The sequence below is a fragment of the Pseudonaja textilis genome, chromosome Z (genome assembly GCF_049901715.1).
Source record: "Pseudonaja textilis isolate UNSWEBS1 chromosome Z, rPseTex1.2, whole genome shotgun sequence".
Lineage (NCBI taxonomy): Eukaryota > Metazoa > Chordata > Lepidosauria > Squamata > Elapidae > Pseudonaja > Pseudonaja textilis.
The window spans coordinates 135,202,044-135,224,095 of record NC_142008.1 but is presented as its reverse complement, the minus strand read 5'-3'; the positions used below and the strand labels follow the sequence as shown (position 1 = coordinate 135,224,095).

Genomic DNA, 22,052 nt, shown 5'->3' with positions numbered 1-22,052 from the left:
AGAAAATATATAGCTGTACTTACTAAGCATCAAATTGGAAAGCGAGCAAGTAAAGGAGTTAAAAGTTGCTCTTTTTAAATAAAAAGTCAATATTTATATATTTATAATATTTACATACAAGCCATGCCTAGCCAGTTGCATGACCACCAAGCCACACCCACAAATTAGGCCATGCCCACAGAACCGGTTAGTGGTCCCTGGGATTTAAAATTGAGTTTGGTCTTTCCTGAGGTCCAAAAGGTTGGTGACCCATTTTAGCTGACACTCTTAAGTCTTGCTCCTCAATCAGGGATTCTTGGATATTTTTTTAAACATTCCACAGCTTGGAAAAGTTTTAAACTCCTGATCTAAAAAATAAAGAGGGAACAAATATTCGGTTTCAAATTCCATGGATGGGAAATATGGTCCAAAACCTAGAGAGATACAGGCGCCCTCAGGCTTATGTGTGGCACTCAAAGCTTGTTTGCTGGAACATCATGCATCCTTGAGATTATCATAAAGCAGAAATAGGCAAGGTAAGAGCCATTTCTAACTAGGGTGTCACCCAGCACTGACTGCCTTGGTTACCACTGTGGACTATAACCAGTGGATTATAAGCAGAATACGGTTATTGATTGCCCTCACTCAACTTTCTTAATCTGATTAATAAATCAACCAATTTTTCATGTTTAGGTAATATGTTGAAGAATTTATTCACCTGAAGGTGGGTTCACACAAAGTACTAAGCCAAAGAAACAAAGCACAATCAAAAATGACCAAACAGATATTCAGCGATATATTAAGCAATAGTGAACACAACACTATTTCTTGCATTACCCCTGCCTTGTTTTGGGGCTCAAAGGGGAGTAGGACCAAGCCAATAGGGGATAATGAACATGAGCCTTCAATACATCTTGAGGCTACCATGATCTAGTTCAAAACAAAGACAACAGAACAGGAGAGTTGGAAGGTACCCTGGGGGTCTTCTATTCTAACCCCCTTCTCAGGCAGGAAAAACTATACCATTTCAGACAAATGGTTGTCCAATCTCTTAAAAACTGATTAACAGCAGCGGAACTCGCCCGCTTTTGTGTTTCAGGGTGAAATCCTCACATGACCCTGCAATACTCTTCCGCGCAGGCCTCCTTGCGAGGTGGCCTGTTGCATTCGTTTTCCGGAATTGGCTGCCCTGTCAATCAAGAGGCAGGAAGACCCACCCACAATCCACGTCGCCCTAAAGCAGCAACCCATTCATTGCCTCGGCGGCTTCTGCCGGGAAAAAAAAAAAGAAGCCTGGTTGAGGGCGGAAATGGCGTCGTAAGGGGCTGGTTTGGGCAAGTGGCGGCTGGAGTGAGGGCGGAAATGGCGTCAATGGCCGGGGAGGGGGGGAACCAGGAAGAGAAGTTACAGTGCTTTGGGCGTGCGAGGCGCTGGAAGGGTGTGAGGGATGGTGCTCATTAAAGAGTTGTAAGTACTGGAGGGGCAGGGGTGGGTGAGAGGTGCGCAGGGGGAGGGGGAAGGGTTAATGGGAAGGTGGGAGGGGCTCATAGAAAGAGGGATAGGTAACTGAGGGTCGCAGGAGCCGCTGTACATGATTACCCCTCCCCCCTTTTTATTTGACTGTTTTACGTAGCACCTAACGGTTATATAGTCCAGAACTATTTTATGTTATATTTTGGATGCTGTGAAAATATTACCAACCTTAGTTTAGAGCTGACATTTGTATACAATAGGCTCTTTGACTACTTTGAATTCAAAGTAGCACTTTTTTTCTGTTTTCTAAACAGCCTTAACTGAAGGATTGGATTAAAAGTTCTTTATTTCCAGCCATCATTCCTCTTGTGTCTCACCACTACTGAAAGCACCACAATTCCTCCAGCTTCTTTCCTGCTTACAAATGGCATCCAGTTGAGGAGACTACGAATAACACACTGCCACACAGCCAGTTGTCTGCTTCTTAGAACTGACTCATTCCTTGTTTTCAGAGAAGATATTTTCTTCTAAATTACACCCTCCCAACATCAATAATTTCTTACTAATCTTCAGTAAGAAATATAGGAGAGGTTGTTAGGGAGTATCACAATAGTTTCTTGGCTGCCTTTTTTCAATCTAGAAACTGCTGTATTTTAGGAATAGATTTAACGGAACTTAGAATAAATCCAGACATTTGCAAATGCAAAGTGTCACCGCAAATCATGCTTAGGCAGTATAGGGGGAAGTTTGCAACATATTTTTCTTTGCTAACATGTCAGCACAGATAATAGCAGGAAATCTTAAGAGAAAAGATAATAAGAATGTTTGAGATTATAAGAACAAAACTCTTATGTTTCTGTTTCATCTTAAACAATAGAATCTCAGAGGATTTTAGATTAGAAAGATTGCAGTCCTGGAATGTTTGTTCCATTCAACCCAATGGTTTTGGTTCTGAATAAAATGTATTCAGTTGTATTTTACAATAGAAATTAGCAACGTGTGACTTCCAGATGATGTTGAATTATATTTCCCATCAAATCAGTTACTGGCTATTTTGGTTGGGAGTTTATAGAAGTTGGAGTCTAATTTAGTGAGATTTGGGCCATAATTTCGGATCCCTGATTTTATAATTAATATTCTTCACAGTTCTCAGCTGGGGTGGCTATATCACACATTTCATTTTACAGACATGTACAGTGAAGTGTGATTTACATAGAGTATTAATTTAGATGTATTGGTTTTGATTTAGTATTGTGTGAACTCAGCCATTGTTTATAAATGATCATTTGTTTAGCATTTTGTGTGAATTCAGCAAATTGTACATTAGTCAGTAGACTATGGTTAAGTAAACAGTGTGTGATCTTAGTCTGAAAAGTTGTGTTCTATTCTGGTTAAGTATATATGCAGGCCTCTAGATCAGTGTTTCTCAAAATGTGGTTCAAGAATCCCTGAGGAGACCCTCTAGATCAGGGGTGTCAAACTCATGTCATAGTCACGTGACATATCGTGACTTTTTTCCCCCTTTCCTAAACTGGGGGTGGGGATGGCCAGTGCATGACGCATCCGGCCCATGGACTGGGAATTTGACAACCCTGCTGTAGATCCTTTTAGGAATCTGCAAAATCTAAATTGTTGCCAGCCTATGTTAAAAAATACAAATTAAAATCCCATCAAATAATTATGAGAACAATAGTGGCAGCAAATAAGTCAATTTTAATTTTTAATATAATACATATTGATAAATATAATCCATACAAACAAGACCTCTTTCACTGTCCCCTATCATTTTTAAAAGTGGAAAGGATCCTGAGAGAGAGAGAGAAAATTAAGAAATCCTGCTCTAATTGACATAATACGATTCAACATTCACTCTACAATCTTATATTGATTGTAGGAACTGCTGTCATGATCTTCTCTGTGGAAAAAACAAGATGTTCTGAATACAATTAATTAAAGGAATATATTTGTATTGCTTTCATGCTCAAAAGTCTATCTAAGATGACTCAGGCTAGTGCATGGGAGAGCCAACAGGAAATACCAACATATTAGGTTAGACAATTGAAAAAGAAATCCCAGAATAATCTATTATCACCCACCTTTTTATCATGTCCAAGAAATCCTCATTAAAATAGTTATGAAACCACTAAGATTCAAATTGGATTCAGAGATTTTTCCTTTATTCTGTGGGTTCATAAAGACTAAAAAGTTGATAATAGCTTTGTTCTTGCCTGGTTGATAATTAGGATTGCTAAGTTAGGGGTTGGCTTGCTTGTGGACTTGTATTGTGTTTTCTGAATGTTATTATTGCTATCTTGTCTGGATAGGTTTTTTACTTTGTTTTTGGTCTATATTTGATCTTTTGCAGGCTGCCTAGACTCTCTTTTTGAATCAGAAGGCCTTAGCACACGTAATAAATATTTAAACATGCATGCTTCAAATTTCAAACCTTTAAATGATCTGTTGTGCTTCTTAGGCACCTGTGCAAAAGGACACACAATTTCTGGTTCACAAATATCAAGTCATTTGTCCTCTCAAAACCCTAAACCAGTGTATTATTTACTACAATTAAATAAAACCCCTTGGGACAAGTTTCCTTAGCTCATGTGGAAGTAAAATGGGGATAATTTCTTATTTCTGTTACCTTATCGTTATTTGGTATTTGTAACAGTTTTTGTCCTCTTCCTTAAGTCACATGGCAGTGAGATGGCCTTGCAAATCTAATAAGCATAGAGAAGTGATTGCTGACCCACTTAGTTTATGATAATTCTGTAAATAAGCCTCCTGTTCAGAGTTTAATAGAAACCAATTGTGCCCTACATATATATGTTTACAATTGCTTTGACATTTTTTTAAAATGGGAAGCAATGTGCAATAATAATCTCCATCAATTAAACTGTAGGATCTAGTATAAATTGCTTTGTAACTTAATATAGTTATGGATTTTATCCATTGGACATAGTCACATCCTTTAAAAAGTTTCCAGATGGATAGCTTCTAGTGTTAGCAATCAAAATTGTACATAACTATTTCTATGTAGCAATTTAATGCAAAAAAGGGAGGGGAGTTAAAAGGGAGTTAATGTTTAAAAAAGGTGGAAATATGTAGTTATCTGTATGCACTGTAAAATTCTGTGGTTGAAGCAAAATAATTTGAAAGGCCCTTATCTCGGGTCTCTTTAGGCAGGAAAGATGAGAATAACTATTCTAGTGATTAATGGGAATATATATTGCAGAAGAATAAAAAGGATCATGTTCTGTTAAAGTTTTTTTTTTCTTGTGAGATCTACTAAAAGCAAATTAACAATAAAAATCTAATCTTAATCTGTTCTGTCTGGTCTGGTAAGCAGACTTGTGAAGAATCCTTCGCAGCTAATTCAGTGATCACAGTTGAGCTGTTGATAAAATATAACAATGGAACTTAGACTTATATCACCCTTCATAGTGTTTTATAGCACACTCTAAGCAGTTTACAGAGTCAGCATTTTATCCCCAACAATCTGGGCCCTCATTTTACTGATTTCGGAAGAACGAACCCTTGAGCCTGTCAGGATCAAACTCCTGACTCTATTCTACCTAAAAACTGTATTTGTATGAGTACATTCATGCACTTTTTTAAATATAAAAAGTAGTGGTAGGAGGGACTGAAAATTGGGAAAATCTAACTATTTTTCTTCTCTTTCTTTTCTTCCCCCGCAACAAAAAAAAAATCCAGTCGGGTGGTACTACCTTGCTCCGTAGAAGAGGTGAGTTATATACGTTGCTCTGAGAGAATTCCACAACCTTCTTAGCCCCACTGATAAAGATACCATAGGGCTTCTATAAAATGGTCCAGAATTAGCCATACTCTGGCTTGCTTTGCCCTCCACTCACAAACAAAAAGTAGCCTTTCCTTTTCCTCAGGGAAAGCAGAATTTTACCACTCTCCCCCCACCTCCCGTATCTTTTTGCCATCTACAGTATCAAGTGGGACAATTATTTTCTGTGGCTGAGGCTAGTAAGAACAACACTGGTGGTGGTGAAGGAATCGAGGTGCTGAAAAATGAACCCTACCAACATGAGGGGGAGCAGGGGCAGTACACCCATAAGATCTACCACCTTCAGAGGTAAGAACCATCCTGGGTATGGACAGGTGATGGTGATGCTGGATGATCTGAAGGCTTCCCTTGCTTTTTTCTCTTGCAGCAAAGTTCCAGGATTCATCAAGATGTTTGCCCCAGAGGGGTCCCTTGTTGTCCACGAAAGAGCCTGGAATGCCTATCCTTACTGTCGGACGGGTAAGCCTGCAGGAGGGGAAAAGACACATCTTTAGTATTGGCAGAAATAAATTATGGACTTTCAAATCGAATCAAATCAAACCTTTATTGTCAATGCACATGTGTACAATGAAATTGAATGAGTCTCCCTTGGTGCAGCTCCCCCGAAACACAAAATACGGCAAAAGCACCCTCAGGGTAAGTTTGCTGCTGCCTCTCGATGGCATCATGTAACTTAGCGCTGTGCTAACATTTGCATCAGGTGAAATATAGACAGTGGTGATAAGTATAACAGAAAACTCCTAAGGTAAATAAAATGGCTGACAAATAACAAGTACTCCACATCGGGAAAACAGTGTGTATAAGTAACTCTACTGTTAGTACCCCAGTCATTATGTGTGTAAATACAAAGTCCTCCACCTTTGCTTTTATTTGAATTGCCGTTTGTCGAAGCAGTGTGTGGTGCAGTTAAGGAGTTCCACTGACACATCTAGTACAAGTGGATGAAGCCAGGTCTTCATGATAATCATCACACAACAGTCACGTATGAGCTTATTCGCTGCCATTCATAGCTCTAGTTCATCAGTTTTGTTGACAAAGGATCTAGCATTGGTTAGAAAAATACAGTGGAATCTTAGGTTGCAAACGCTTCTGTTCATGACCAAATCGGATGACAACCAGTATAGACAAGTTTTTGCCCACTGCATTATAACACCAGCAGCTCAAAGCTGCAGCGTCTGCGCGTGCCGCCATCTTGGATGGAAGCTGTGTAATTCAAATAAACATTCAGACTTCCATATTTCATTGAATAAGGCAATTTTATTCACGACTACAACTGAGCCCAAAATTTGAGCCCAATATTGTTAAGCGAGAAATTAGTTAAGTGACTTATGTCTCATTTTATGACTTTTCGTGCCACACCTGTTAAGTGTGAATCACTGCAGTTGTTAAATTAGTAACACTAAGTGAATCTGGTTTCCCCATTGACTTTGCTTGTCAGAAGGTCGCATAAGGTGATTACATGATCCTGGGATATCCCAACCGTCATAAATGTGAGGTCAGTTGTCAAGCATTCAGATGCAAATCATGTGACCGTGGGGATACTTCAATGTTCATAAGTGTGAAAAATGATTGTAAGTCATTTTTTTCAGTACCACTGTAACTTCGAATGGTCAGTAAATGAACTGTTGTAAGTAGAGGACTCCCTGTACATTTCCAATGGCAAATAGACAGTGTCTTGACAGAGGACTCAGGGAGCACCCATTCGCCATAACCTTGCTTGTTCAGTGAATGGAGCTTGGCATAATTTGCAAACAGTTCTCCGTTTAAGTTTATTGTTGTCACTGTTACTGCATGTAATCTGAAAATACCAAAGACCTACAAAATTGGCAAAGAGGGCAATGAAGCATTTAGAAGGGCATGAGATCATTCCTGTTGTATTCTCCAATTCACTTCCTATGATGTTAGCATCACATGAACACGAACCTGCTAATTCTCAATACCTTGGATTGGCCACCTGTGGCCTTTTTCATATGCATTCGCCTAAAAAAAAATCAGCAACATGAAATCCATAATAAAAGTTTAGCATAGTTTTTAAAAAAGGAAAGAAAAGTGTCCAAACCCTGTAACCCAGGAAAAAAAATAGAAAATCCAGGATCTGAATTGTGTAGCCTGTTCTCTTGGCATCATCCTTCAGACCAGTGGGCCCTGAGCCCTCCCCCGCCAAAATTAAATGCAATGCTTGGACGCAAAAACATTCCCCATTTTGCCATTTCGACCTTCTCGGCTCTGACGGCTGTAGCCTCTTGCTTACTGGCTGCTGGATTCTAGAATGCATTGTTATTAATGTACTTTTATTAATGGGGAAAATAATAAGATGTAATTTAGCAAGATTTTCTGTTTTTGCCCACTAATATGCTTTTTGTCTTTTTCCCTTATTTTGGCCTCATCTGCTGCAGTTATTACGGTAAGTGACTTCGGAAATGAGTAGCTCTAGAAGGGGGTATTTTCCCTGGTTATTCCTCCCCACCCACAAAACGTCCCTAGCCTTATGAGCACATCTGTTTCCTCTAATACCACTGTCCCCAACCTTTCTGGCTATGCGAACTGCTGGCAGCAGGGTGAGTGGGAGAGGGGACAGTTTCATACGTGCTCTCGTTGTTTGCACAAATGGAGTTTCCCGTGGTCCTTGCCCCTTGCATACACCAGTTCCCAATGGACCCCAGATCTGGCCCACAGACCAGGGATAAAGGACCCCTGCTCTAATACCGTCCTATGGGGTTTATCGGTTCTATGAATTGAATCATTACAGTCAATTCATAATTGTATAAATTGACTCAGGGGATTTTAAGGTAACATATCCCTGACAAGTGCTAAGTGTTTGCAGGTTCTATTGTCAGCACCAAGAATTCTTTTTTTTTTAACAAATTTTATTTAGTTTTTCACATAAAAACAAAAATCTCTTTTTAGTGGACAACATATTTCCGGGTCATCACCTTTACATACAAATATGACAGCAATTATATATTCATATATGCATACTTAATTCTATTATTACCTTTTCCATTCCATATTTTCAGTATTGAGAGAAACAAACATATTAATTCTAGCCTCTTTCATTAATCTCAATCGAAACATCTTTTTATTTCATTTCAATTATTTCAAATATAATTCTTTAATATTTATTTTAAAAATAAAGATAAACAATATGTTTGCATAATAATAATAATAATAATAATAATAATAATAATAATAATAGGTTGCCAATGTCTATCCTTGCTTTTAATGGTCTATATTGACTTATTAATTTAGTTGGTTCTTATTAATTTAGTTGGTCATATTCCCTTTCCATTACACATTCTTTTTATAAATTCTAAATTAATACAAGTTTTAACACTAAAGAAAAAAAACAAGTATAGGTTTCCCCCCTTTTACTGCTTTGAGTGTGACACCTCAGTGGTTAAAATATACCTTTATTCCCTCATCTTGATTCCCAATAAACCATTATTTTTAAGAAGTTACAATAATAATCATTACATCTTTTCATTTGGATTCCGCAGCATATTTCCCCCCCTTAATTTTTAATAAGTTATCAATATCTATATTACCCTATTTTCTAAATATTTTTAATTGCAGAAATATTCTTATTACCCCTTGTCACCCTGCAGAATCCCCTTTTTAATTCATCAACCATTATCTCTGAAAAAAACCATTTCTTTTCAACATTTTACTATTTCTGTATTTCTTTATTTCATGCACCTGTTTCTTACTGCTTCTCCTCCCCCTCTTTTCCCTATATCTTTTCTCATTCCAGTTTATATCCCTCTCTTTCTTAATATCTTCCTTTCCCGTTTTCTGCTGGGTCAGGGTGGGTGGGAGAGGGGACAGTTTCATACGTGCTCTCGTTGTTTGCACAAATGGAGTTTCCCGTGGTCCTTGCCCCTTGCATACACCAGTTCCCAATGGGCCCCAGTTCTGGCCCACAGACCAGGGATAAAGGACCCCTGCTCTAATACCCTCCTATGGGGTTTATCGGTTCTATGAATTGAATCATTACAGTCAATTCATAGTTGTATAAATTGACTCAGGGGATTTTAAGGTAACATATCCCTGACAAGTGCTATGTGGCCTAAGTGTTTGCAGGTTCTATTGTCAGCATCAAGAATTCTTGTAACCTTCTTTCCTTCTCTTTGATAGAACGAGTACATGAAGGATGATTTCTTTGTCAAAATTGAAACATGGCACAAACCGGATTTAGGTGAACAAGAAAATGTAAGTGGAAGCATGCAAATCTTAACAGATTGTTTGTGCAAAGAATTGGTGTGCCTTAATCCTAACTCTGTTCTATACAAGTAGTCCTCGACTTAACAACCATTTGTTTAGTGACCATTCAAAGTTATAGAGGCACTGAAAAAAGTGACTTCTGACCATTTTTCAGACTTACAACCATTGCAGCATCCCTTTGGTTATATGATCAAACTTTGGACGCTTGGCAACTGGCAAGCATTTATGATGGTTATAATGTTCCAGGATGATGTGATCACCTTTTGCAACCTTCTGACAAGCAAAGTCAATGAGGAAGCCAGATTCACTTAACAACCATATTACTAATTGTAACGATTGCAGTGATTCACTTAACAACTTGGGCAAGAAAGCTCATAAAATGGAGCAAAACTCATTGATCTGTCTGTCTTAGCAATAGAAATTGTGGGCTCAATTGTATGTCAAGGACTACTTGTATAGGCAATTAGATCTTGTATTGCTGGGTTCAAGTTTTATTACCCAGAAATATAACTGGTTAATCAGTGATTAAGGGATGTTCAGAACATCACAGATTAATTCTGTATTGTTAGCTTCCAGAAAACCTTTGGAACAGTTGAATCATTGCAGGTCAGAATTTCAGCTTTACATATCCCTATCAGCATTTATTTTCACGCCTGGCTAATTATGTAGAAGAGAGGTTTTGAACTGATTGTATGCTTATTGGCTTAGTGTGACATGGGAAATAAAGCTATGCTTTATTTCCTTGGGGTTTGCCATATTGTTCAAATCCAGTCATTCAGGTTTGTATTTAATATGGTGTGCAAATCCACTTTAATTATAGCTGAACTGTGTGTTATTATAATAGGAATGTGTTAAACTCAATTTTAAAGGCATAGAACGTGCCAGTGTTCTCTTTGGGAGTTCTGGAAAAGACTGATTTGATTCTTTAGGGAGTGAGTCTGGTTTTCCAGAAATAAAACTATCTTTCCAGAACTGGCTTGTGTTGTCTAGGCAGAGGATCAACTTGAGATTTTCATGCAATGTGTGACACAATTAATAGGGAATAAAGCACTTAAGAGTAAAAAGATGTTTTTAAAAAGCAAAGAAGCTGGGGCAAGAGCTTGCTTGACACAGTACCTCTAAATCAAAAGAATTATGTTTTATCATGATTTACAAAGTAGCCCAACATTCTATAGGGCAATATACAAAAAGAAGTAATACAAAACCTAGATAGGTTAGCATTCAAAGTTATTTAAAAGTCCAAGAAAATGCAAGGTATCATAGAATGTATCATAGAAATGACAATATGTTATAGAAAAAAATTGGAAAAAGTCTTGAACAAAACATTCCAAAAGTTGATAGAAATCTCCAAGAAGATAGCATTCCCATATGCCACCCACCTGTTCTTTAAGGGAAGGCAGTTAGAGAAGAGTATCTGATGATCCCAACAGATTTTTAAAAGAAATCTGGCAGCAATTTTAGATCCTCGCTGCATTCCCACAAACCATATTTCTTTTGTTAAAGAAGCCAGAGATATAAACTAGTCTTTTAGACAAGCACAATTTCCATGGTTCATTTAAAATTTCCTAGCTAATGCCAAAAAAAATTTCTTTTTTAAAAAAACAACTCTTAATTTACATAACTATGTCTTGGTTAAATGCTTGAAAAAGACCTTATAGCAAACTATGATGGAATTAAAAAAATCATGAATACTTACCCTGTTCATACATCATATTATACTGTATTTATAATCAGTGAGCCAGCAAAGACATAGTTTCAAACTGGTTGGATGTTCTGAAACCATGATTATCTGATCTATATATAGCCATTAACCTGAGCAAAAACTCACTAAAGTAATTTGTTGGTGCTTCATAAACGGCCATAGGGTGATCCATATCTAGAATTTGTTATCAAACTGTAAATTATGGAACTGCGAATTATTCATTTTTCATTTAAAATATTTAATGATGATTTTTCACTCAATGAACAGAGAGCAATTATAGTAATCATTTTAATTACAATTAACATTCAATAGCAATAGCACTTATATACCGCTTCACAGTGTGTTACAGTCCTTTCTAAGCAGTTTACAGAGTCAGCATATTGCTCCCAACAATCTGGGTCCTCATTTTCCAGCCTCGGAAGGATGGAAGACTAAATCAACCTTGAACCAGTGAGGATCAAACTGCCGGCAATTGGCAGTCCACAGAATTAGCCTGCATTCCCACCGACTTCTTTTTGCAATTCTAGGTAGCCTACTCAAAAGCCAGTAAAAGTTGCCTTCCTTATTATGAGGTGTGAACTCAGTCACTGTCCAAACAGTATGTATAAAACATAAGCAGAAGTTCTCCAGAATCATTTGTCTTTGATATTGTCAGAAACTTCTGAAATTGTAATTTCTCCTTTTGCAGGTCCATGGGCTGGATGCAGATACTTGGAAAGATGTGGAAATTGTTCACATAGACATTGGTGATCGGACACAAGTATCAGATGAAGTAAGAAGATACTGTCTGGGCTGTTCCTTGACAGTTGGCAAGATGGGTGACCTGAGATAAAGGCAGGGCAATTTGGGGTCATAAAAAGAGGACTGGGAAAACACCTGTGGGCTACGGATAATTCATTTTTTGTGGCAACAGTGATGAGACTTATACCAGTTTCACTAACTGCTTGCTAAAGTTCTGGGATCATTCTCAGTCTCTTTTGCTTTTCACTGGCTTTTAGATGTTAAACATTGCCTTTTTTTCAACCTTCCTCTATAGCTACCGTATTTTCGGAGTATAAGATGCTCTGAAGTATAACATGCAACTAGCTTTTGGGGAGAGGAAAAAATCTGCCTCTGCCTCTGCTTCCCAGCAATTTACTTCCTTGCAGCAAACAGCCTGGTCAGCTTCAGCACAGCCTGTTTAGCTCCTGACAATCAGCTGTTTCAGGCTGCAGGGATCACCACCTATTGCCTGGGCATCCCATTTTTGGCTTCCACATACCCCATTTTTGGCCCATTCTGGGCAGTGGGGATCAAAACGGGTGAAAAATGGTGCATTTGAAGGCTGAAAATGGGGTGCGTGGAGGCTGAAAATGGGGCCCACGGGTGCAGCAATAGCTGATAGCAATTCCTGCAACCTGAAACAGCTGGTCGTTGAGAAGCCGATCCAACCAACTATTAGCTGCTTGTGCTAATCAGGCTGTGCTGAAGCTGAAACGGGCTGTTTGCTGCAAGGAGGCAAATTGCTGGGAGGCAGAGGCCAAAGGGTGGGGGATGGCGGATGGGTGGGATTTCGGCAACATTCACTGTATAAGACACACAGACATTTCCACCCACTTTGGATGGGGTGGAAAAAGAGTGTCTTATACTCCAAAAAATACAGTAAGTTAGTTGTTTCTGCTCAACCAGCAGGAGATGTGCTGAGTTGTTCTGGCTATTTTTTTAAAAAAAATTGTCATCTGAATGGAGGAAAAAATAGATATCTGGATTCTTCCTAGCATCATTGTTTCCTAGGATTTCTGTCCTACACGCTGCCACCTTTTCTCAACTCTTTTCTCTTTCAGGATTACAAACCAGATGAAGATCCAGCTCTTTTCAAATCTCTGAAGACCGATAGAGGTCCCCTCGGCCCTGACTGGAAGGTAATATCTATCCCAAGAAAAGAAGGACACTGGCTTTGTAGTACATCTTTTATTGCCTGCCCTCCTCCCTCCCAACTCTTCCCCGCTCTCCCCAGATTTCAGGCATTCTAAATTCCAAGAGAGGTTTGATGGGAAGCAACTTCACTAGAGTCTCCCAGATTTGGTTTGACCAACCAAGTATTCGTGATTATCAGGTTGTTTCTCATCCAAAATAGGAGATCAATCCTGCTTTTTTCCATACAACTATAAGACTTACACTGGGCTCTCTCACTTAAGCTGCCCCATATGTTTTAGAGGTGTTGTTATTCCACAGAACTCACCTGCTTTGCTAGACTAGCCTTCCACAATTCGACACCTTCTAAAAATGCTGCTGTTCAACTCCCATCATTCCCAGCTTCCATCTGGAAAACATCAGGATGAAGATGACAGATTAATAGCGGGAAGATCTAGATTGATTGCCTTGCCTTAAAATACATCTGAGGGTCTCAGATCACCCACTGCTTTCTCAGCCCAACACGAACTCCTTAAAGAAAAGAAATCTTGCTTTTCTTTGCTTGAAAGGTTGTCTGGAAGAATAAAGTTTTTCCCCCAAGTACATTATTTGTTGAGAAATGCAAACTGGATAAGAAAAAATCATGTGGGAAATTTGAATTTACTATTATCTGCTGTTTCTGCCTCCCCCAGGTTCCTCTCAGGTGTTTCACCCAAGAGAAACATTATTTTAAATTTCTAGCATGAGGGGCGGGGAAGACCTAGGTCCTCTCCAAGCTTGAAAGATATTACAATTTTTAATGAAATCCTTTCCAATTCATTAGAATGATGGAAATGGGTAATTATATAAAGTGGCTTGTAACTCAGTCTACCTGTTTTTTCATCAGGAAACTCTGAATAGAACTGAGCCCGGTTTGGAATGGGGGAGAAATCAGCATGAGTTTAAAATGGGGCTGGGTCCAGCCAAGGGCTATAGAGAAAAAAGTCTAGAAAAATTCCCCAGTATCCCACTATAATGGGAAAGGCAATTGAGTTCAGATGATGCCGCATGCTCCCATCCAAGGCCTCTTTCCTTTCCTACTCCATAAATTCCATGTGCTCTGCATGCTTTCCCGTGTCAGGAGGAGTATACCTTACATCAGGGGTCTTCAAACTTGACAGCTTTAAGACTTGTGGATCAACTCCCAGAATTCCTCCTCCAATCATGTTAGCTCAGGAATTCTGGGAGTTGAAGTCCACACGTCTTAAAGCTGTCAAGTTTGAAGACCCTTGCCATACATGATTGCAATGAGATGATAGTACAGGTAGTCCTCGCTTGCTGAATGCCTTGTTTAATAACCATTAGAGTTTTTTTAAAAAACTGGCTTTGTGTCCAAGTCTCACAATTATGACCATCCCAGCATCTCATGATTGCCATTTGGGAGCTTCACATTTGAGATGAATTTACAACCTTTGGAGCATTGTCATTTGCCATTTATTTGCTTCACAGCAAGCATCTGACAAGCAGAGCGAATGCAGAATATAATCACAGGTTGTGGTCACATGATGCCTTAGTGACTGGCAGTTTACTTAATAACTGGGAAGTGACATTCAGAGCCTTTTGCAATTAAGTGATCGCTAAGTGGTCACTAAGCGAGGATTACCTGTAACAAATTACAAACCAAATCCATGAAATTTATTTATTTATTTATTTGATTTGTCAATTGCTTACAAGATAATAGGTATAAGTATAAACATAGTTATGAATGCATGAAATGGATACATTTAAGAAAAATAAAAAAGAAACAATAGGACAGGGAGGCACGTTGGTGCGCTTATGCACGCCCCCTACAGACCTCTTAGGAAAGGGGTGAGGTCAATAGTAAACAGTCTAAGGTTAAAGCTCTTGGGGTTTGGGGAAGAAACTACAGAGTCAGGTAGAGTATTCTAGACATTTCATTTGTTTTTCTGGCCTATCCATTTGGAGAAGTGTGACTTTGGGTATGCTATATGAAAGGCCATGCGCACTTTTGGCTTGTCCGAAATAGCACATCCTGGCTCTGCCGTAATTCTTCTGATTTTATTCTCTCTCTTCCCTCCACCTGTTTCTTTTTTTAATTTGTTTTTTGTTCCTTTTAGCGGGAACTAGCCAATAATGAAAATTGCCCCCACATGTGTGCCTACAAACTTGTGACTGTGAAGTTCCGCTGGTGGGGCCTTCAGGGAAGGGTGGAAAAGTTTATCCAAAAGGTGAGTTCAAAGTGGACAGTTGCTTGCTCCACTTTGACAAAATTTGCTGGTTTGAACAGAAGTGGAATCCAAAGTTCTGTTTGAGGGGGAAAGCCCCTCTCCCACCAGTAACATCCAGGTGATACTGCTTTTTATGGCATAATAAGATAGAGAAGTGTAATCTGGTAGATCGGGACATTTTCTTAGGAGAAGCATAGAATTACCGTATTTTTTGGTGTATTAAGACACACTCCCCCCCCCCAAAAAAAGTGGGTGGAAATGTCTGTGCGTCTTATACAGCGAATGTTGCCAAAGCCCCACCCACCCGCTGATCCCCACCTGCCAGCCTCTGCCTCCCAGCAATTTGCCTCCTTGCAGCAAAGAGCAAACAGCCTGGTCAGCTTCAGCACAGCCTAATTACACAAGCAGCTGATTGTCGTTTGGATCGGCCTCCCAAGGATCAGCTGTTTTAGGCTGCATAGATCGCCATCACCTATTGCCACATCCAGGTGCTCCATTTTCAGCCTCTGCATACTGTTTTCAGTCTTCGCAGGCCCCATTTTCTGCCCGTTCCAGGCAGCAGGGATCAAAACAAGGGTGCCAAAATCAGGGTGCATAGAGGCCGAAAATGGGATGCAGAGGCCGAAAATGGGATGCAGAGGCCGAAAATGGGGCACACAGAGGTGGCAATAGGCAATGGCATTCCCTGCAGCCTAAAACAGCTGATCATTGGGAGACCAATCCAACCGACAATCAGCTGCTTGTGCTAATCAGGCTGTGCTGAAGCTGACCAGGCAAGGAGGCAAATTGTTGGGAGGCAGATTTTTTTTTTCTTCTTTTCCTCCCTAAAAGCTAGGTGTGTCTTATACTTTGGAGCATCTTATAGTCCGGAAAATACGGTAACTATGGGTAGTCCTAGACTTACAACCCATTCATTTACTGACTGTTCGAAGTTACAACGCTGAAAAAAGTGACATCACTGCTTTTCACATGTACAACCATTGCAATGTTCCCATGGTTCCGTGATGCACATTCAGACCCTTAGTAGCTTGTCATGTATTTATGACAGTTGCATTGTCTGGGCATCCTCATGATCCCTTTTTGCAATCTTCTGAGCAGCAAAGTCAATCAGGAAGCCGGATTCACTTAACAGCCGTGTTACTCATTTAACGACTTCAGTGATTCACTTAAGAAATATGGCAAGAAAGGTTGTAAAATGGGGTCAAAACTCACTTAACAACTGTCTTGCTTAGCCACAAAAATTTTGGGCTTAATTGTTGGTCGTAAGTTGAGGACTACCTGTGGCTGCTGTCTTGCTTTTCAGTCTGAAGAACCTACCTAGATTTATTGTTGTGACTTTGATGTCTAAAGACTTAGGAAGCTTCTTTTCATTCCCCTTGTATTCTCAGCATCTCAGTTTCTTAAAAGCTTCTCTTTCCCCTTTGACAGCAAGAAAGACGCCTCTTTACCAACTTCCATAGGCAGCTGTTTTGCTGGTTGGATAAGTGGGTGGATTTAAGCATGGCTGACATCCGGCGGATGGAGGACGAGACGCAGAAAGAGCTTGATGAGGTGCTAAGGATGGTTACCAGTTTGGGAGTAGAGTATGTACTGGATAGGGTAGCAGAGTAGCTTTCTTTCCCCAAGAAAAGTCTCTGCTGTAACAAAAGACATTCTATTCTTCTATAGAAGGAGATGAATATAAGGATATTTTATAAAACGAAACATCCTAGCTAAACATGAAGCAAGCACTTTTTTTTCTTCAAAATTATGCTTTATTAAAAGAATGCAAATAATGAGAAAGTTTTTTTAAAAAGACTTTTTCTTTGCAGTAAAAAGATGTAAAAAGATTACATTAATAATAGTAATATGGGAGGGGTATATGTGATCCATATGCAATGTCTTCCCATCCTTTTTGTGTGATATACTTTTTCTCCAAGCTATTGTTGCTGGAATTAATATTAAAAACATTACTTCTCAGCTTTTGGGCTAAGAGCAAGTATAGTAACAGCAACAAAACCACCAGATTTTAGTGATACTACATTGTGAAGGGCTTAAATCATCTGCTTCAAGTTGGAAAGATTTCGACCCCCTCCACCAGAAACTTTTCAAATACAGTTTATTTTTAAAAACTGGCCCAGTTATTTCCCATAAATATTGCTATTTTGTGCTTTTGATACCAATTAATTAAAAAGGAAAGGTAGCCTCTTGGTCCATGCTGGCTGGAGAATTCTGGGAGTTAAAGTCCAACTATCTTCAAATTGCCAAGATTAAAAAACACTGTTCTACATGTTTGCCTGTTTGGTTGTATATTCATAAACAGCCATCTATGATTAAAATATGGAAATACATTTGAATTCAGTTGTACCTGATTACTGCTAGGGAACACAAAATTGTTTTGACTTACTTCACAAGCGGAATTAAGGGTAGGAGAAGTGGGCCAGACCCATTAGGAAATTATTCTTGCAAGAGAGCCATTCAATAAGAAATTCTGTATTTTGTTGCAGATCCGCCAGAAGGGCACAGTGAGAGGCATGACTGTCGGGGATGAATGAGTGCCCCCTACTGCCTAGGGGAAGAAATGACAAGGTTGGAAAAAGCAGAAGTGGAATAAATAAGCATGCTGGAAAAAATGCAGGGAGTTTTATTCATGTATTAGCTTAATGCAATAGAAATACAAGATATTTGCCACACACAGCCTTTGCTCCTGCCACTACAGTGCAAGTAAACTAAAGAAAGATTATAGTTGACCATAGAGAGCCATTTTGGTGTGGTGGTTAAAGAGTTAGGCTAGAAACCAGGAGACTATGAGTTTTAGTTCCACCTAGCTGGGTGACTCTGAGCCAGTCATTCTCTCTAGCCCACCCACCCCACCCCCCAAATAAAACAATGGCAAACACTTTTGAAAAACCTTACCAAAAAAATTGCAAGTACTTGTCCAGGCAGCCATCAGGAGTCAACGCTTACTCAAAGGCACAGAACAAAACATGATAATAATATGCCTACTTTAGTGCAAGCTAAGATATTAATTCATGATTTAAAATTTGGCTTGGGTTAAACAGGAAATTAGAGCTAATTATTGATTTCCTCACTTACTTGAATCAACTGGGAGAGGGCTGCTTGCACCGGAAAAGTTTTGTCACATCTTATTCAGCAGAGGCCTGGCTGTGCAGATGTGGTCAATATGATGTAGATCATCTTTGTGAAAGATGAACATACAAAGCTAAAATTAGGACGGATATTTTCAGGCCACTTCGTAATTTGCACTGCATTACTTTTGAAACCTTTTGATCAGAACTATAAATTCAAATAAAATATAGGGATTGCAGATTCATAGTAGCTCTATTTTTTAATCATCAAAGCATAAATTTAATTTCCTCAGTTTGGTATCTTTCAGATGTGTTGAGTTCAAACTCCGTTTGTTCTTGGACAGCCTATGACTTACAATCTGAAACATCTGATGGAGGAAAGCTGGTTTAAATCTTTCAGTTAGCATTCAACTTAATCTTTATTTGTATGTCTAAATTGATTTATGTAATTATAAAACAGAAACAGCCCATAGAATTTTTTTTAAAGAAGGTTAAATTAATTTGTACTATAAATTTCTCTTTAAAACATAGAACGTAAGCACAGAGGCAATAAGCAGGCAAGCCACAAGGAATCTGCTTTAAAAGTTAAATGGCAGACATCTTGATTGAAAGATCCCCTTTGAAGATTATAGCCTGGTGTCCCAAAAGAACAAGTTTGGGGCTCAGGAGTCTCTTCCACAATGGTAAAATTTAAAAATCTTTATTTTGGGGACTTACTATACATTAGAAATAGCAACAGTAATTAGACTTATACACTGCTTCAAAGTGCTATACACCATCTCTAAGCAGTTTACACGGTCAACATATTTCCCCTAACAATTGGGGTCCTCATTTTATTGATCTCAGAAGGATGGAAGGCTAAGTCAATCTTGAGCCCTATCAGGACTCCAGATTGACTTAAGATCAAACTCCAGACTAACCTACAGTACTGTATTCTAACCACTATGCCACTATAGCTCTTTAGCTAATGCTAGTCAAAAACTCAAAGAAAGGTCTCAGATTTTTAAAGTAGTTCTTTTGTTCAAGTAAAATTGGAGGGGGGAGGAATAGCATTTGGTAACCAGGAATAGTTTGTACTCATCAATACACATCTTCTATTGTCTTCCATTGTCAGCTAAGACCACATATCCAAAATAGATCTAAACTGGGAAAAACTTATGTTATGATTGCAGGGGACACCTTGATGACTGTAATAGAGGAGCAAAGGTTTTTAATTTCCTACTGTATAACAAAAGCAAGGAAAATATTCTTAATTTAAAATAAAATGCCATAGCTGGAATTTTGCTCAATGTGTATATTTTGAAAGCAGAATTTAATTCCTGTAATGGGGATGGATGCCAAAGAGGCCTTTTCCTTGAGTTCAACTGAGTCTTCTCTGTTAGAATTCCTGATCTATGCTGACTATAATATAAATTGGTAGTATTATAGCATCTAGTTTAAGGAAAGCAGGGGCTTATTCTCCAAGCTTCCTTCTATTATTTCATAGTTGGGTCTGATTAATGGAATTCAAGATCCTAGTTCAGTGTTGCTCAACCTTGGCAACTTTAAACGGATCTAAGGCAATGTGGCCAATTCACCACAGGCAACTCACCGCGGCCAACTTGTCAACTCATTGCACAACAACTCACTGCAGGACAAGAGTTATACCAATATCAGAGAAATAGTGGAACAGAACCATTAAAGAAAGAAAGGTGCAGGAGGAAGGACAAAATGAAATACGAATGACAAAAATTAAAATAACTTTTAATTGTTTTAAATACTTGAATTGTTGAATTGTCCCATAGTGAGGTATCCCACAGTGAGTTATCTTGTGGTGAGTTGATTATGGTGAGTTGGTCTGCACCAAGTTGTCCCATTCTGACTTTGAGCATGCTGACTGGGGAATTTTTGAGTTGAAGTTCATATATCTTAAAGTTGCCAAGGTTAAGAAATACTTTCTAGTTAAAACAGGGGTAGACTCCACAGGCTGCAAGCTGCCGTCTTTGTTTCATATGTGTGGAGTTTTGAATAAATCATCCAAGCATCCAAAAATAGAAAGCTAGGCACACAAGCAGTTGCTACCCAAGGCCTGGTGTGAATATCCCTATTTGTTTATGCAAAGTGTGAGTCAAAGAAAACTGAATTTCACTTAGCCTGTTCAGGTTTAGACTGAAATTTTTTCCATACTACATTTTGCTCATTCCTCTCTGTCTCTTTTCTATCCTAGATGCAGTGCCCATTCTGACCTGAGATTGGACCTATCCTTGTGGGACTTCACCTTCTCCCTTTTCCTCTCATCACCTAGGAAGGGGGAGATGAGTTCTTTCCTTCATTCCATCTACTTGGTCCTAAGATATTCCAAGCTGTCCCTGATTTTACCAACCTGGGAAGCCCCATGAAATTGCTATTACTTTCTGATCATGGATTAATAGGTGTTCTTACCACATGAATGGGGTATCAAAGGGGCCGAGGACCTTTCAGGGTGTGGGGGCACCTCCTTTTTCACACTGCAGAGTCAGCAATGCATGAATATTAATAACATTAATCTGAATATTCTTTAGAATCATACTTCAGCGGGTGGGTGGGGAATTTATAGGAAGTGGGAAAATAAAAAAAAAGGTTTGAATTGGAAGAGGGGAAATTTAAAGTTAGGAATATAGTTAGTTTCTCTTTCACAGTGGAGAGTTTTAAGCTGCCTGTCGAAAACTATTTCTCCCTTTTTGAAACTACATTCAACTTCCAAAGGTGTCGGGGGGAAAATAAAGTTTCCGCTCCAGGAATTTTCTTATGCATGCTACATGTTGGAGTCAAACATGTCACTAGGCAGGGCCAGTTACGGGCAGAAATATGTCTCCCATTTGATCTGATTTTCAGACATGGCATAAACTGCATCATCAAAATTTGATGGGACAGTTTCCTGCTATATTTTTGTGCTTTGAAGCAGTACTGGGACCTTCTCTTTAATTCAGGGTGCTTTTCCTTGCTTCCCCTCGCCTCCACCTCCTGTTCCAGTGAAGCAGGGGAACGCAGATGGTTTTCTATTTGGGGAAGAGGCGCATAGAAGCATTGCGAGCTTCTGGGGATTAAGGAGAAAGAAACAGAGTCGGGGGCCCTAAGCTGTAGTTCAAGGATCTGAAACAGTATTTTTTTAAAAAAAGAAAACACTGAAAATCTTTTTTAAAAAAGTAAAACTAAATAAACTTGAAACTGAGTTCTTGTTTAATTCTTATACTGGGTGAGAGTCAATATTATATTTCAGTCTTTTTTGTAATATGTGTTCTCTCAATGCACTGAAGATCAATACGAAACATTTTGTACATTGCATCTCAGATTATTATAGACTTTCTACAGAAGGTCCCACGTGTAAATGTGCACTTTTCTGGTGGGTTGATGGCCCGAAGATAGGAATTCTATTTTTTACTTGAAAAACAAGGCAGAGAGCAGAACTGTCTAGACCGTGCACTTTCAGTCCAAAGAAGTGAGGTTTGAAAAGCATGATTGCAATTGAGAGACAAAGCTACACCAATGATATTTGTGATCTGTCATAATCTGTTGTAATTTGTGCTGTCCAATGAAAGACCATCTGGGTGATTAACTCAGTAACTTTACAATTACAAATATTGTCATACTGCTAAAATAATATTTGCAGATAGGCAAGGCTGACCAGGATCCTTATCCTGCAGAAGTAAGAATGT

General features: G+C 38.9%; 1 protein-coding gene across 1 annotated transcript; it reads left to right on the top strand.

Moving 5' to 3' along the window:
• The first annotated feature begins 1,387 nt into the window (after positions 1-1,387).
• Positions 1,388-21,586, top strand: LOC113443584 (phosphatidylinositol transfer protein beta isoform-like). Its single transcript, XM_026711913.2, has 12 exons — positions 1,388-1,446; positions 5,164-5,194; positions 5,409-5,554; positions 5,634-5,725; positions 7,663-7,670; positions 9,401-9,475; positions 11,878-11,961; positions 13,013-13,090; positions 15,200-15,310; positions 16,739-16,861; positions 17,797-17,878; positions 20,585-21,586. Exons 1-11 carry the CDS (start codon positions 1,427-1,429, stop codon positions 17,842-17,844), a joined length of 816 nt encoding a protein of 271 aa, XP_026567698.1. The 5' UTR covers positions 1,388-1,426; the 3' UTR covers positions 17,845-17,878; positions 20,585-21,586.
• Positions 21,587-22,052: the final 466 nt, after the last annotated feature.

What these genes read in the sequence shown, in the direction of transcription:
- LOC113443584 (XM_026711913.2), top strand. Translation starts at nt 1,427, where the DNA reads ATGGTGCTCATTAAAGAGTT. An exon ending in ATTTAGGTGAACAAGAAAAT is followed by an intron (nt 9,476 to 11,877) that starts GTAAGTGGAAGC and finishes CTCCTTTTGCAG; the next exon opens with GTCCATGGGCTGGATGCAGA. An exon ending in CGCAGAAAGAGCTTGATGAG is followed by an intron (nt 16,862 to 17,796) that starts GTGCTAAGGATG and finishes ATTTTGTTGCAG; the next exon opens with ATCCGCCAGAAGGGCACAGT.